The 13,716-nt window shown below is 41.6% G+C and overlaps 1 protein-coding gene and 1 non-coding gene across 5 annotated transcripts in view; both read left to right on the forward strand.

The window, feature by feature from the left end:
- Window positions 1-1,455: 1,455 nt before the first annotated feature.
- NADK2 (NAD kinase 2, mitochondrial) overlaps window positions 1,456-13,716 on the forward strand; it is a 61,318-nt gene continuing 49,057 nt past the window's right edge. For all 4 annotated transcript variants that reach the window (XM_020995867.2, XM_020995875.2, XM_020995883.2 and 1 more), the window contains exon 1: window positions 1,456-1,880. In XM_020995867.2, the coding sequence (XP_020851526.1) occupies window positions 1,551-1,880 (330 nt within the window). In that variant the 5' untranslated portion in view covers window positions 1,456-1,550. The remainder of the gene's footprint in view (window positions 1,881-13,716) is intronic.
- LOC144457391 (U6 spliceosomal RNA) lies at window positions 13,539-13,644 on the forward strand. Its single transcript, XR_013486694.1, has one exon. It is a non-coding gene; the product is annotated as a U6 spliceosomal RNA (small nuclear RNA).

The raw sequence follows: 13,716 nt of genomic DNA on the forward strand, positions 1-13,716 counted from the left end.
CTTGAGGAATAGCGGGAAGGGTGAATAAGTTGAGTAAGATTTTTAAAATATAAGATTCAACTCAAATCCTTCCAAATACTGAAGTAGGTTGACATGGGCAGGATAGAGAGAGAGCCAAAGTACAGTCACTACCTTTAAAGTCCACTGAGTGGGTCACTCCTGGCTTATTGGTCTAGTAAGTAAGTGGCTTTGAAGCAGTATCTTCTCGTTCCCCTCCTCCCTTTAGCACACACTGAGTAGAGGATCAAGGGATCCCCAGGATTTTCTGCATCATCCCAAAGCAATAAGCCTTTAGGCATTGAGCCTCATTTTCCGGGAAGACGCCAGTGTGCCGCCTCAGCACTGCCTGGGGTGTGCTCTAGCCTGAGGAAGTCTGCTTTTCACTCCTCCTTAACAACAGGTGGACTCACACCCAGAGAGGTTATATGCCTTGCCCAAGGCTCACTGGCAATAAATAGCAGAACCAGAATTTGAACCTAGGCCCTCTGCCTCCGAAGTCATTGCTCTTTTCATTGTACTAGCTTGGAACCATTCAAGCCCAGTTTAAAGGAGGATGATTCCTAAGGTCCCTCTTGATAAAAACTGACAGTTATAGGTAAATTACATTCTGTATGTTAACTCATACGAGCCTCACAACAATCCTGTGAAGCTGGCGGCATTAGCCCATTTTTTGGATGCTCAGAGGTTCAGTGACTTTCCCATGCACACAGCTCGTTAAATATCAGAGGTGGGGTCTGCATCCAAGTCCACCAAGTGGGTCACTGTGCTAGGCTGCCTCTCCATCTCTATTTCCAACCCTAAGGCATCAGAGAGATGCAAAGAGCTACGTGGCTCTCTTCCAACGCTTCACTGCCCTGGCCTGCATCCAACTAGTGCATATGATACTAAAGTTAGGAAAGGTGCGACGTTCAGGGCCGGGTGGTCCAGGGGCGGGAGGGGTCTGCCACCCAGACCTCTCCCCACCCACAACTGCAGCCACGCCTTCCTTACACCGGACCAGTTCCAGCTGGATTCCTCCCGGCGGGCTCCCCGAGCTCCCCAGCCAGACGGCCCCACCCCCAGGCTGCTGCCCAATCTCCTTTCCTGCTCCAGTTCGGCGGGGTGGGAGTGAGCCGCAGTGAGGTTGGATTGGCTGGGAAGGTGGAGCGGAGAGACGGGGGCGGGGGGGAGAAGGGGCGTGGCTGCTCCGTGCGTCTAGAAGGGCGCCGCGATAAGGAGAAGTCGGCGCAGGCGTAGCTGAGGGCCCCCCAACCAAACAAACCGCCGCACCCCCGCCCGCCCATGCTCGGGCGCCTCCGGCTTCCTTCCACCGCACCCTGTCTTTTCCCATTCCCGCGCCCCGCCCCCGGTCACGTTGCGGCACGTCTCCTCCTCCCCCGGGTCAGGGCCGCGCACACTCCCTCTCCGCCCCCCTCCTGCATTTAGCCCCTCCCCGGCCGGGGTTAAGGTGGCGGCTGCTGCTCCGGGGACTAGCTCACGCCCCGGCCGGGCTCCCGCCGTGGGGGGAGGGGGCGCCAACGGCTCCTGCGCTCCCGGCGAGCGGACGGACGATGACTTGCTACCGAGGCTTCCTGCTGTGCAGCTGCCGTTGCGTGGCGGGGGGCCGGGCGGCCGCAACAGCGCGGCGGTGCCCCTTGGGGGGGGTTCCGGCGGAGAGCGCGGGCCCGCGGCTCGGCGGCGTCGGAGGCGGGGGCCGGCGGCACCTGGGGCACGGGCGGCACAGCCAAGCCTGCGAGCTGGAGGGCGGCGGCGGCGGGGGCTGCCCTGCAGGCGGGTTCCGCCCGGCCCGGGTCGTGGTCGTGGCCAAGACCACCCGCTACGAGTTCGAGCAGCAGCGGTACCGCTACGCGGAGCTCTCGGAGGAGGACCTGAAGCAGCTGGTGAGCCCGACCTCGACCCCCGACCCGCCCTGACCCTGCCGTCGTCCCCTCCGCCCCCCGGCCCCCCGACACCCCGGCCCGCTCTTCCTCGTGCACGCTGCATCTCCCCTCGGAGCCTCAAAGTGTGTGCACTGGAGAGAGGCTCGTTCTTCGTGTGTGTGTGTGGGAGAGAGGCTCATTCTATGTGAGAGTGTGTATTGTGTATTTTGGAGAGAGGCTCGTTCTGTGTGAGAGTATTTTGTGTGTGTGTATATTGGAGAGGGGCTCATTCTGCGTGTGTGTGTGTGTGTATTGTGTGTGTGTATTGGAGAGAGGCTCTTCAGTTATTTTGTGTGCGTGTGTGTATTGGAGAGACGGTCATTCTATGAGAGTGAGTGTGTGTAGTGTATGTGTGTGTGTATACTGTATATGTACATATCAGAGAGGGGCTCTTTAATCATTTTGTGTGTGTGTATTGGAGAAAGGCTCATTCTGTGAGAGTGAGTGTGTGTGCATGTATTGGAGAGGTGCTCTTTAATCATTTTGTATGTCTATGTTTTATTTTGTGTGTGTATGTACTCTGTGTGTATTGGAGAGGGGCTCTAATTGTGTGTGTGTGTGTGTATTGGAGAGAGGCTCATTCTGTGTATGTGTGTAAGTATGTACTGTATATGTGTGTGTTTTTGAGAGAGGCTCTTTAATCATTTTGTGTGTGTATGTGTGTTGGAGAGAGGCTCATTCTGTGAGAGTGTGTGTATGTAACGTATATGTGTATGTATTGGAGAGAGGCTCTTTGATCATATATTTTTTGTGTGGGTTGACAGAGCTTAGTATTCATTCTCTGTTGTGTTGGAGAAAGGCTCATTGCTCTGTGTGTGTGTGCGTGTGCGTGTGTGTGCGTGTGTGTGTGTGTGTTGGAGAGAGGTGAAATATATGATCCTTATCTACCTAAGGCTCACTTTTTAACTCTTCTACATTCTAATGTTAGAACCTGTTAGCTCACCAGTGTCTGTGTGGATCCGATGAGATAGTCTTTGCTGAGTGCTTTGCAAACTTTGAAGAGTTCTTACTACTTACTTACCCTATTTTGCTTGAGGGCAGTGAGCAAATGAGGAACTCGAAAAGTACACCCAAATTCAAGCCCCAAAGACAGAGACTAGAGGTGGGGGCAGAGATGGTCTTAGGTACCAAGTCTTTTGTTCAAACCTAGTGAAAATTGGCCCCCAGAGTGCCTCTTGTGGTCCTGTCAGAGTTGATTGTGTGCAGCAGACACACCCCCTTCCACTGGTCAGTATTCCAGGCCTGGTAACGGTCACAGTGAGTCCTTTTTTATCCTGGAACAGAAATGATAATGCCAAACAAGCTCTGTTGATCTGCTTTTAAGGCACCTGTCATTATAATGCCTTTTTTTTGCATTGCAAAAGGAAAAAAAGATATTTTGAATATTATTAATACATTCAAAAGGAGAGGGCTAAAGTGCAGAAAAATTAGATAAGAATTGTGAGGTCTTCAGATACAGAAAGAATCTAGATGCATTAAGAAATTGTAAACAATGGAACTAAGCTCTAAAATAAGTGCTAAGAGAGATTGAACATTATCCTTTCCAACTCCCTCAACATGTATCAAGGAGCTTTTCCATGTCCTCTCCTGTCCCTTAGTGATAATAGTGCCTTCCCTCTGAAATTACATCCCATTTACTCCTTATGTATCTTGTATGTACGAGATTGTTTGTATGTTATCTCTCCCATTAGAATCTCGTTTCCTTGAGGACAGAGATAATGTTTTTGCCTTTCTTGGTGTCCCCTTCATTTAGCATAGTGCCTAATACATAGTAAGCACTTACTAAATGTTTGTTGACTGACTGAGGTTTACTGAGCTATAGCCAGGTAGCTGAGGTATATCCAGTATTAAGGACGGTAACTAAAACTACTCTTAGACTCTCTCTTTATTATTGTTAAATCATATACTACCAGCTTTGTAGTTGTGAGGTTTTTTGGCTTTTTTGTGATCTTTCAATGAAATGTTATTTTCATAGAAAAATTTTAATAGTCACCTATTTGTAGGACTTAGTTTTAGTGTTAAGCAAAGTATGTATTTTATTGGTTAATTAGAAACAGTAATAAAGTACTTACTCTTTGACTAAATTGTTTTTGTTGCCAACTTGGATAATGTAGATAGAGTTTTGTTTTGATGGCACCTAAATGTTTGTGTCATTATCCAGCTTCTTAGATAGCTTTCCGTATTTCATGCTTTTATTGTCTCTTTAGTTAGTGCTGTGTGTCAGTAAGGCACTGTATCTTAGGGAAGTATAATGAAGGGAATTATGTTTCAATAATTAGTATTTTCCCCAAATACTAAAGATTCAAACACACATTTTCTCTTCCTCATCACTTTAAAGGAAATAGTTGGTAGAAAATGTGAACTTTGAAGAATAAATGCCAGAACAGAATTGGATGAATTTTCATATTTGTCTTGAAGAAAGCAAAGAGACCCTAAAGAAGTGATATTGGATCTTAAGGTCATATTTAGAGTTCAACTCTTTCATCTTCCAGAGAAGCAAACTAAGGCCCAGTGAGTTTAAATGACTTGCCTTATGTGACAAATGTGGGATTTCAACCTTGGCCCTCTGAGTCCAAATACAGTATTCTTCTACCATACCTGAGATTTTGTTTTTGAAAATTTCTGCCTAAATTGTTGAACTTTGCTTTTGCGGAAGTTGTCTCATATTGTATCACACAATTGTATTACTTCTGAAACATCCAAAGAAATCATTAACTCTAATAAATTGTTTTGACTTAGGCCATATGTGTATCTTTAGTCTTCTGAATGAGAATCACCTGAACCTCTATCAACACTTCTAAAACGTTGAGAAATTTTTCTTTAAAAATATGATTACCTACTAGGAACTTTTAAGGTGAGATTATAGAAATGAAAACTGAAGAAACTGCTTTAATAGGCAAAGTTTTTTGTTAAAAAGATCTGTAAGTAAGATTCCTGGGGTACAAAATAAATCATGTAACTCAAGTATCTCTTGGTTGTTCATATTAAACTAGTAGCTTTTTGTACTGGTTCTCAGTCTCCATCTCATTTAGTATAGGATAAGGGCAGTAGTATAATTTAGGTGGATTGGAATGATGCCCTGGCTGGAGATCAGGACTGGGCAAAGTATATGTGTTAAATAAGCAGATCGACAGAGCTTGTTTGGCATTATCATTTCTGTTCCAGGATAAAAAAGGACTCACTGTGACCGTTACCAGGCCTGGAATACTGACCAGTGGAAGGGGGTGTGTCTGCTGCACACAATCAACTCTGACAGGACCACAAGAGGCACTCTGGGGGCCAATTTTCACTAGGTTTGAACAAAAGACTTGGTACCTAAGACCATCTCTGCCCCCACCTCTAGTCTCTGTCTTTGGGGCTTGAATTTGGGTGTACTTTTCCAGTATATATGTGAGAAGAAAAGTCAGATTATAATGCTATAGAAGAAAATTTACTGGCAGATTAGGGAAAAGGCATAGTATTGGAATGACACCCAGCTGTGAGTTGTTCTCTGTCTTTTGCAGGTGGAGGGAATGGCCAACTAACTGTTGGCTTAGTTCTGTTGCTGTGGGTAAAGAGCTTCAGTAACCTGTAGAAATGCCTAATATAATTTAAAAATATATGTCATTTCCTAGTTGTTTCCATTAGGTCACTTCCAAAAATACAAATCTGGAGAGGGAGAGTGTGAAGAAGACCATTACATGCTGAGATCCTTCCATGTTTTTTGTGGGTATTATATTCCTAGAGACAAGGTGGTTTTCTATAGTCTCTGTTTGTTTTTTTTTCTTGAGGTCAACTAGGGTGGCTGACCTGTTTATTTTCTGTGCTGAACTACTCACTTTGGTCCTTTGAGGCTCAATTCAGAGCTTTCCTGAAAATCTCTCCTACTCTGCTGTCTTTGAAATAAAGCCTGTTTTAAAAAGACATCCTAAAGTTTTTTATTCTTAGGAACTACTTGGAAATAAAATAAGAGGGTTAAAATAAAAAAAGAACATTAACAGATTCTTAATCTAGTAGTTATAGATAACATGAACTAGGCTTTTTCATTCCTACCTAAAGACTTAGAAGATATTGATTGGAGGTAGGATTAGATACTTTACTAATTGTATGACTGAGCAAGTTGCGTAGTCTCTCTGTCTACTTTTCCATCTTAAAATGGGGACAATATTCTTTTATCTACCTTAAAACTGTTGTGAGGAAAATGTTTTGTAAACAAAATACTATATAAATGTGAGATTATTATTCTCTCTTGTACATTCATCTTTCTCCTTCCTCTTAGTTATGTAGATTAGCCTTCCCCGTTCCTTTTTTTTTTTTAGTCAGTAGGCTGGTGAACATGATTTTCCATAGATCTCCACTCTACTAATTTCCTTAGGCCCCTTGAAATGGGAGAGTATGCCAGTTTAGATTGTAGAAGTCTAATTTGATGCATTTGACTTTGTCATACAGCCAAATTGCCTTGTAATATTTGCTGTTTTTTCAGAATCATCAGGGACTTACTTGTGTTGGGAATACAGGACATTCAAGTAAAGGATGCAGTCATGCCTAATGAAACCATTATTGTAATTTGTTTATTTAAGAGCAGTTGATCAGGGAAGTTCTCTTGGATCAGTTTGAGTTAAATGGGAGGTGAGCCTTTATAGCAGTGATTCTCAGAGTGTGGTTTGTGGACCCCCTAAGATCCTTTCAGGGGGTCCATGAGGTGAAAACTAATTTCATAATAATACTAAGATATTATTTGCCTATTGAGATAACACTTCCTGGGCAGAGCAGGATGGTGGATTAAAAGCAGTGACCTGCTTGAGCTCTCCCCAAAACCCCTCCAAATACTTGTAAAATATGGCTCTAAACAAATTCTAGAATAGCAGAAACAGATTTCTAACCCAAGACAATCTGGATGGTTGATTAGAAAGGTCTGTTGCTCCCGGCTGGGAGAGGAGTACAGTTCAGCATGGACCATGCAGGTGAAGATGGGGCCTCAGTGAACCTGAATCGGGTCTCCAGGGACTAAACCAAAGGGAGCTGTGGCAGTTTTCAGACTTCTCAACCTACAAATGCCAAAGACAGCTTAGAAGGTCAGTAGGAAAAGTCTGTAACCTCCGGGAGAGAGGAGCTTGATCCCAGCCCTAGTCCCAGTGCAGCCCGAGGGCGCCAGCTGCTTCCAGAGCTCTTGGCCCACAGATTGAGAGGGAATTTGGTGGCTAATCAGAGGAGGATTGCAGGGATCTCTTTGCTGGTGCTGAGGCAGGATTCTCTTGCCTTTCCAGTGCTTGGGTCTGGGTCGAAGTTCTGGGTGGTGGTCCTGGGGCAATTAGGAATGCTGGCATGGTGGAGCTTGTGGCCACGGTGGAAAAAGGAATCCTCCTCATAGTTCCAAGGCAGAAAAGAGCCCAGGCCAGGAACCTTGGAAGAACTGAAAATTCACAGGTCCCTAGAAGTATCCCTGAAAACAGCTGCACAAAAACCCCCAAAGTTTGGGACAGTACACTCTGCACACTGGAAGCAGACCCCTACCTTAGCAAAGAATTTAAAACTCAAGTAATTGGCTGGGAACATGAGCAAACAGCACAAAAAAAAAATCAGACCACAGAATCTTTCTTTGATGACAAAGAAAGACAACTAGAAGAAGACAACAAAGTCAAACTCCTACATCCAAAGGCTCCAAGAAAAAATATGAATCAGTCTCAGGGCATGGAACAGCTCAAAAAGGATTTTGAAAAAGCAGATAAGAGAAGTAGAGGAAAAATTGGGAAGAGAAGCAGTAATGTTGCAAGAAAATCATGAAAAACAAGTCAACAGCTTGCTAAAGGAGACCCAAAAAAATACTGAAGAAAATAACACCTTGAAAAATAGACTAACCCAAATGGCAAAAGAGGTCCAAAAAGTCAATGAGAAAAATGCCTTCAGAAGCAGAATTGGCCAAATGTAAAAGAAAGTCCAGAAGCTCACTGAAGAAAATAATTCCGTAAAAATTAGAATGGAGCAAATGGAAGCTAATGACTTTATGCTAAATCAAGACATTATGAAACAAAATCAAAAGAATGAAAAAATAGAAGACAATGTGAAATATCTCATTGGAAAAAGAACTGACCTGGAAAATGGATCCAGGAGAGATAACTTAAAAATTATTGGACTACCTGAAAGCCATGATCAAAAAAAAAATAGCCTATACATCATATTTCAAGAAATTATCAAGGAAAACTGCCCTGATATTTTAGAACCAGAGGGTAAAATAGAAATTGAAAGAATCCACCGATCAGCTCCTAAAAGAGATCCTTTTCTAAAGGAAAACTCCTAGGAATATTGTAGTCAAATTCCAAAGTTTGGTCAAGGAGAAAATACGGCAAGCAGCCAGGAAGAAACAAATCAAGTATTGTGGAAATACAATCAGGATAACACAAGATTTTGCAGCTTCTACATTAAGGGATTGGAGAGCTTGGAATATAATATTCCAGAGGTCAAAGGAGATAGGATTAAAACCAAGAATCACCTACCCAGCAAAACTGAGTATAATCCTTCAGGGGAAAAATCAGTGAAAATTGATTCAATGAAATAGAGGACTTTCAAGCATTCTTGATGAAAAGACCAGAGCTGAATAGAAAATTTGGCTTTCAAATGCAAGACTCAAGAGAAGCATGAAAAGGTAAACAGGAAAGAGAAATCATAAGAGACTTATTAAAGTTGAACTGTTTACATTCCTACATGGAAAGATGATATTTGTAACTTCATGAGACCTTTCTCAGTATTAGGGTAGTTGGAAGGGAATATATATAGACAGAGGGCACAGGGTGAGTTGAATATGAAGGGATGATATTAAAAAAAAAGGGGTGAGAGGATTGTACAGGGAGAAAGAGAAAGGGGTTAAATTATCTTACATAAGAGAGAGAAGAAAAAGCTTTTACCATGGAGGGGAAGAGGGAAGAGGTGAGAGGGAATGAATGAATCTTACTCTCATTGGATTTGGCTTAAGGAGAGAATAACATACACACTCATTTGGGTATGGAAATCTGTCTTACCCTACAGGAAAATAGGGGAGAAGGGGATAAGAGAAGGGGAGTTGATAGAAGGGAGGACAGATTGAGGGAGGGGGTAATTGGAAGCAAACACTTTTGAGGAGGGACAGGATCAAAGGAGAGAATAGAATAAATGGAGGGTGGGATAGGATGAAGGAAAATATAGTCAGTTTTTCACAACATGGCTGTTATGGAAGGGTTTTGCATGGCTACATGTGTATAACCTGTATCGAGTTGTCTTCTCAGTGAGGGTGGGTGGGTGGGCAGGGAGGAAGGGAGAGAATTTGGAACCCAAAGTTTTAAAAACAAATATTAAAAATTGTTTTTATATGCAGCTGGGAAATAAGATATGCAGGCAGTGGGGTATAGAAATCTCCCCTGCCCTGCAGGAAAATAGAAGGGGGAGGAGATTAACGAAGAGGGGGAGTGACAGAAGGGAGGGCAGGTCAGAGTAAGGGGTATTCAGAAGCATGCCATCTTGGGGGTGGGGGATGGGAGAGATGGGGAGAAAATTTGGAACTCAAGATCTTGTGGAAGTGAATGTTGAAAATTAAATAAATTTTTAAAAATACTCTTCCTGTTTCCAACTACTCATCTTTGTGAAGCTTGATTTTCTTCATATAATTCAACTAAAACGACATATCTCAACAGATTGACTGTAGAGGCAGATATGAAAATCCAGCTATCTTCTATTAAGCCACACATTAAAGAGATTGGTAAAAATATGTAAAACATTATCACTTTCTTAGTAATTTTTTTTGCTTTGGAAAAATTGGTTTTCATTTGATATTTACGTTAACTAATGGCTTATTTTTTATCATTTTAAAATAAATGTTTTAAAAATTAGTTTTAATTTCTAATAGAGTAAATACAGTAGATATATTCTACGTAAATAAAACCTCTTTGGAATCCTCAAAATATTTTAAGAGTGTAAAGGGTCCTGAGACCATGTTTGAGAACCACTGGTTTAGACTTTTGATTATTCCTGCTTCTACCTGTTGAGTACATATGCCCAATAGTACCTTGTTGAAACAAATGCCATCATAAGATTGGACCTCAGCCATTGGGACTGCCCTAGGATGAACTGGGTAGTTTGGAGTGCCTCTTGGGCTAGGGTTCTGGAGGATTAACTACGATCAGAGTAGCCTTTTCTACTGCTGGCCTGTAAGAGAAAACCTGCAGAGAAAATATAGCTGATGAGAGGGGGATTTTACTTTCCACCTGCCCTCATGTAGCCTACATGTGGCAGAGGTATATTTGTGATTGTCCCAAAAGATAGTGTCCAAGGATAGTTTTGTAATGACAGAAGAGAAGGTGGTTTCTTGGGTAATGCCCTCTTTGAGGGATTCATCAAGACTGGGGTTTGTAAAGAGAATGCTTCTTGGGGAGAGGAGTGGATGATCTTTCCACCCTCTCCCAAATCAACAGCCCTTCTCCCAACAAAACCCCAACAACAACAACAAAAAAGAGACTAAAGCCATGTCTTGGGGTAGCTGCTTGAGCGTCCCATGAGTGATTCAGACCACGGTCCAGCGGTGGGAGGGATCTTATTTAGCAGCCAGGAACCTGCTTGGGAATAAGGAGAATTGCATTATTTGATTGTTAGCTAACTGTGAGTGCTTTATGTTATCTTTATCTTTATGGGTTCTTGTGAGTTCTCTTTTGTAATGTCTCTGTAGCATGAAATACAAGCTGCCCTTTATCTGATATTCATTGTTATCTTGAATGTTGGTACTGGAGCTGGGAATCCTGTTAACCATATTTGTGGAAAACTTGATTAGGACATATTGGGAGATTGCTCAGGGTAAGTGGTATAGGAGCATAATAAGCCAAGGAAAATACTGCTTTTCTGAGACAGCCCTGTAGATCAGATGTCATCTATTATAGCCCTGGACCTATGGGTTACATACGCATATGATTATAGGTATAATATAAATAGGTCTTTTAAACAAGGTATGTGGCATTTAGAAACCATAAATTTACATACATTATGTATTTCTCATGGTCAAACCCTTCATGTTAAACATGATTTAAATTTTTGTGAAACTGAAGAAAGTCTTATTTCAGAATTAGAATATTTGATTATGTATTCCCAAAATTAGTTTGGAGATTAAATGACTAACAGTTATTTAGCAGTTGTTTTAGTGGTAGAGTGCTCTCATTCATTAGACACACTGATTACTGCCATTTCCTTGGGTAACATGGAAGCTTGTGTTCTTTGGACCCAGGTTAAAGGTCAGTTCTTTGTTGTCTATTGTTCTTAGTGCAACAGAATGGATATATTGTGGCTCCATTTTTGGAGCTTCTCACACTAATTATGCTGTACAGTGAGTGTGTTTGTATTTAGCTTCAATATAGACCCAGCTAGCAATAGGCAACATTCACTATCACTGTTGTATCTCTTATCAACATTCTAAATCCTGTGTATCTTCTTCATGCCTTCTGAACTATTTAAGATTTTGTTTTTAAATTTCCCAGAGCCTTACACTTAAATAGTACTTACCAATGTATTAGTTGACTTAAATTTAAGAAGTTACCCCCTCTAGGCATCTATCTGCATTTTAGTAGGTGATTTTTAAAAAAAGTTAATGTTTTACTTTTCCCAATTATGTGTAAAAACAGTTTTAACATTCTTTTTTCAAATTTTGAATTCCAGATTATCTCACTCCTTTTCCACCCTCATTGAGAAGGTTAGAAATTTGACATAGGCTACACAGTGTACAATCAATCATGCAAAATGCATTTCCATGTAATTCATGCTGTGAAAGAATATACAGCCAAAAAAGCAAAAAGAAAAAAAAGAAAAAGTATCTTTGATTTGCCTTCAGACTCCGCCAGTTCTTTCTCTGGAGATGTACAGCACCTGTTATCAAAAGTCCTACAAAATTTTCTTGTATCATTGTATTGCTGAGAATAGCTAAGTCATTCATAGTTGATCATCATACAGTATTGTTTTTTACTGTGTACAGTGTTCTGGTTTTGTTTATTTCACTTTGCATCAGTTCATGTAAATCTTTGCAGGTTTTTCTGAGAGCATCCTACTCATCATTTCTTATAGCACGATAGTGTTCCATTACAATCATATTCAACAACTTGTTCATCCATTCCCCAATTAATGGACTTCCCCTCAATTTCCAGTTCTTTGCTACCACTAAAAGAGCTGCTATAAATATTTTTGTACATATAGGTCCTCCTCCCCTTTCTCCCCCCCTTTTTAAAAAATCTTTTCAGTATACAGACCTACTAGTGATATTGCTTGATCAAAGGGTATAGGCAGCATTTTATAGCCCTTTGGACATATTTCCAAATTGCTCTCCAGAATGGTTGGATCAAGGGGCAGCTAGGTGGCGCAGTGAATAGAACGTCAGCCCTGGATCAGAAGGACCTGAGTTCAAATGTGGCCTCAGACACATAACACTAGCTGTGTGACCTTGGACAAGTCACTTAACCCCATTGCCTAGCCCTGCCAAAAACCAAAAAACCAACAGAATGGTTGGATCAGTATACAACTTCACTAACAGTGCATTAGTGTTTTAATTTTCCCACATCCCCTCCAATATTTGTCATTTTACTTCTCTGTCATATCAGGCAATCTGACAGGTGTGTGGTGGTAGCTCAGAGTTGTCTTAATTTACATTTTTCTAATAGTGATTTAGAGCATTTTTTCATATGACTATAGATAGCTGTGATACTTTGAAAACTGCCTGTTCATATCCTTTAACCATTTATCAGCTGAAGAATTACTCTTATTTCTGTAAATTTGACTGTTTTCTATATATTTTAGAAATGAGGTCTTAAATAGGAAAACTTGCTATAAAAGTTTTTTCACAGTTATAATTACCAGCTATGTATTTCCTTCCATACTATTTTTCTCCTGTTTATCCTACTCCCTCTCTCCTTTCACCCTGTCTGTTCTGAAAAGTGTTTTTGCTTCTGACTTTTACCTCCCCCATTCTGCCCTACTTTCTATCAGCCATCCCTTTCCCCTTTTCCTTATCCCCTTCCTCTCCTACTTTTCTGTATGGTAAGATAGATTTCTACATTAATAGGTGATTCTTGAAAACCTGTGTAACCTTTAGGATATAAAGGATTGCTGCTTAATGCCAATAGTCAGTGTAGGGGAAGGTTGGTGATGAGGTTTGGGAGCCCCTTAAATTATTTCATACAGTTAAGGCCAACCTTGCTTCAAACTGAAAGCCTTGCTTCCCAATACTGAAAATTAAAGGAAAGTAGTTGGTAAAGACCATATTCTTTTCATTGGGAAGATGGAATACTTTTGAGAAATGGTTTTGTGAGCTATCAGTGTCTTTGTTTCTGTCGGCAAACTTAGCAGCCTTGGTGTCAACTAAGTGAGTTTCCCCTCCCCACTCACAGAAAGCTCCCCAGAGGAAGGGGGGAAAAAAAAGACTCAGTTCCAGGTTAGAATGAATAAATCTTGACCTAGAAACATCTCATTCACAAAAGTGATCTAACTTCAGGTGATCCAAGGCTTTCCTGATTTATCTCATGGGTTTAAGGCCTTCCTTTAGGACTTGTTACATTCTTTGAGTACCATGGCAGGTAAGAGTGATGCCTGATTTCTATTGGGCATATGGTAGGGAAGTACAGATTTAAGAATTTAAATTGGTGCTTTGCTTCGGCAGCACATAACTAAAATTGGAACAATACAGAGAAGATTAGCATGGCCCCTGTGCAAGGATGACATGCAAATTCGTGAAGTGTTCCATATTTTTCAGAACAGATAACTTTGATTACGTTAAGTTGAAAAGTTTTTGCACAAAGCCAATGCAACCAAGATTAGAAGG

The sequence above is a fragment of the Phascolarctos cinereus genome, unplaced genomic scaffold, assembly GCF_003287225.1.
Source record: "Phascolarctos cinereus isolate Bilbo 61053 unplaced genomic scaffold, phaCin_HiC Scaffold_4;HRSCAF=312, whole genome shotgun sequence".
Classification (NCBI taxonomy): domain Eukaryota; kingdom Metazoa; phylum Chordata; class Mammalia; order Diprotodontia; family Phascolarctidae; genus Phascolarctos; species Phascolarctos cinereus.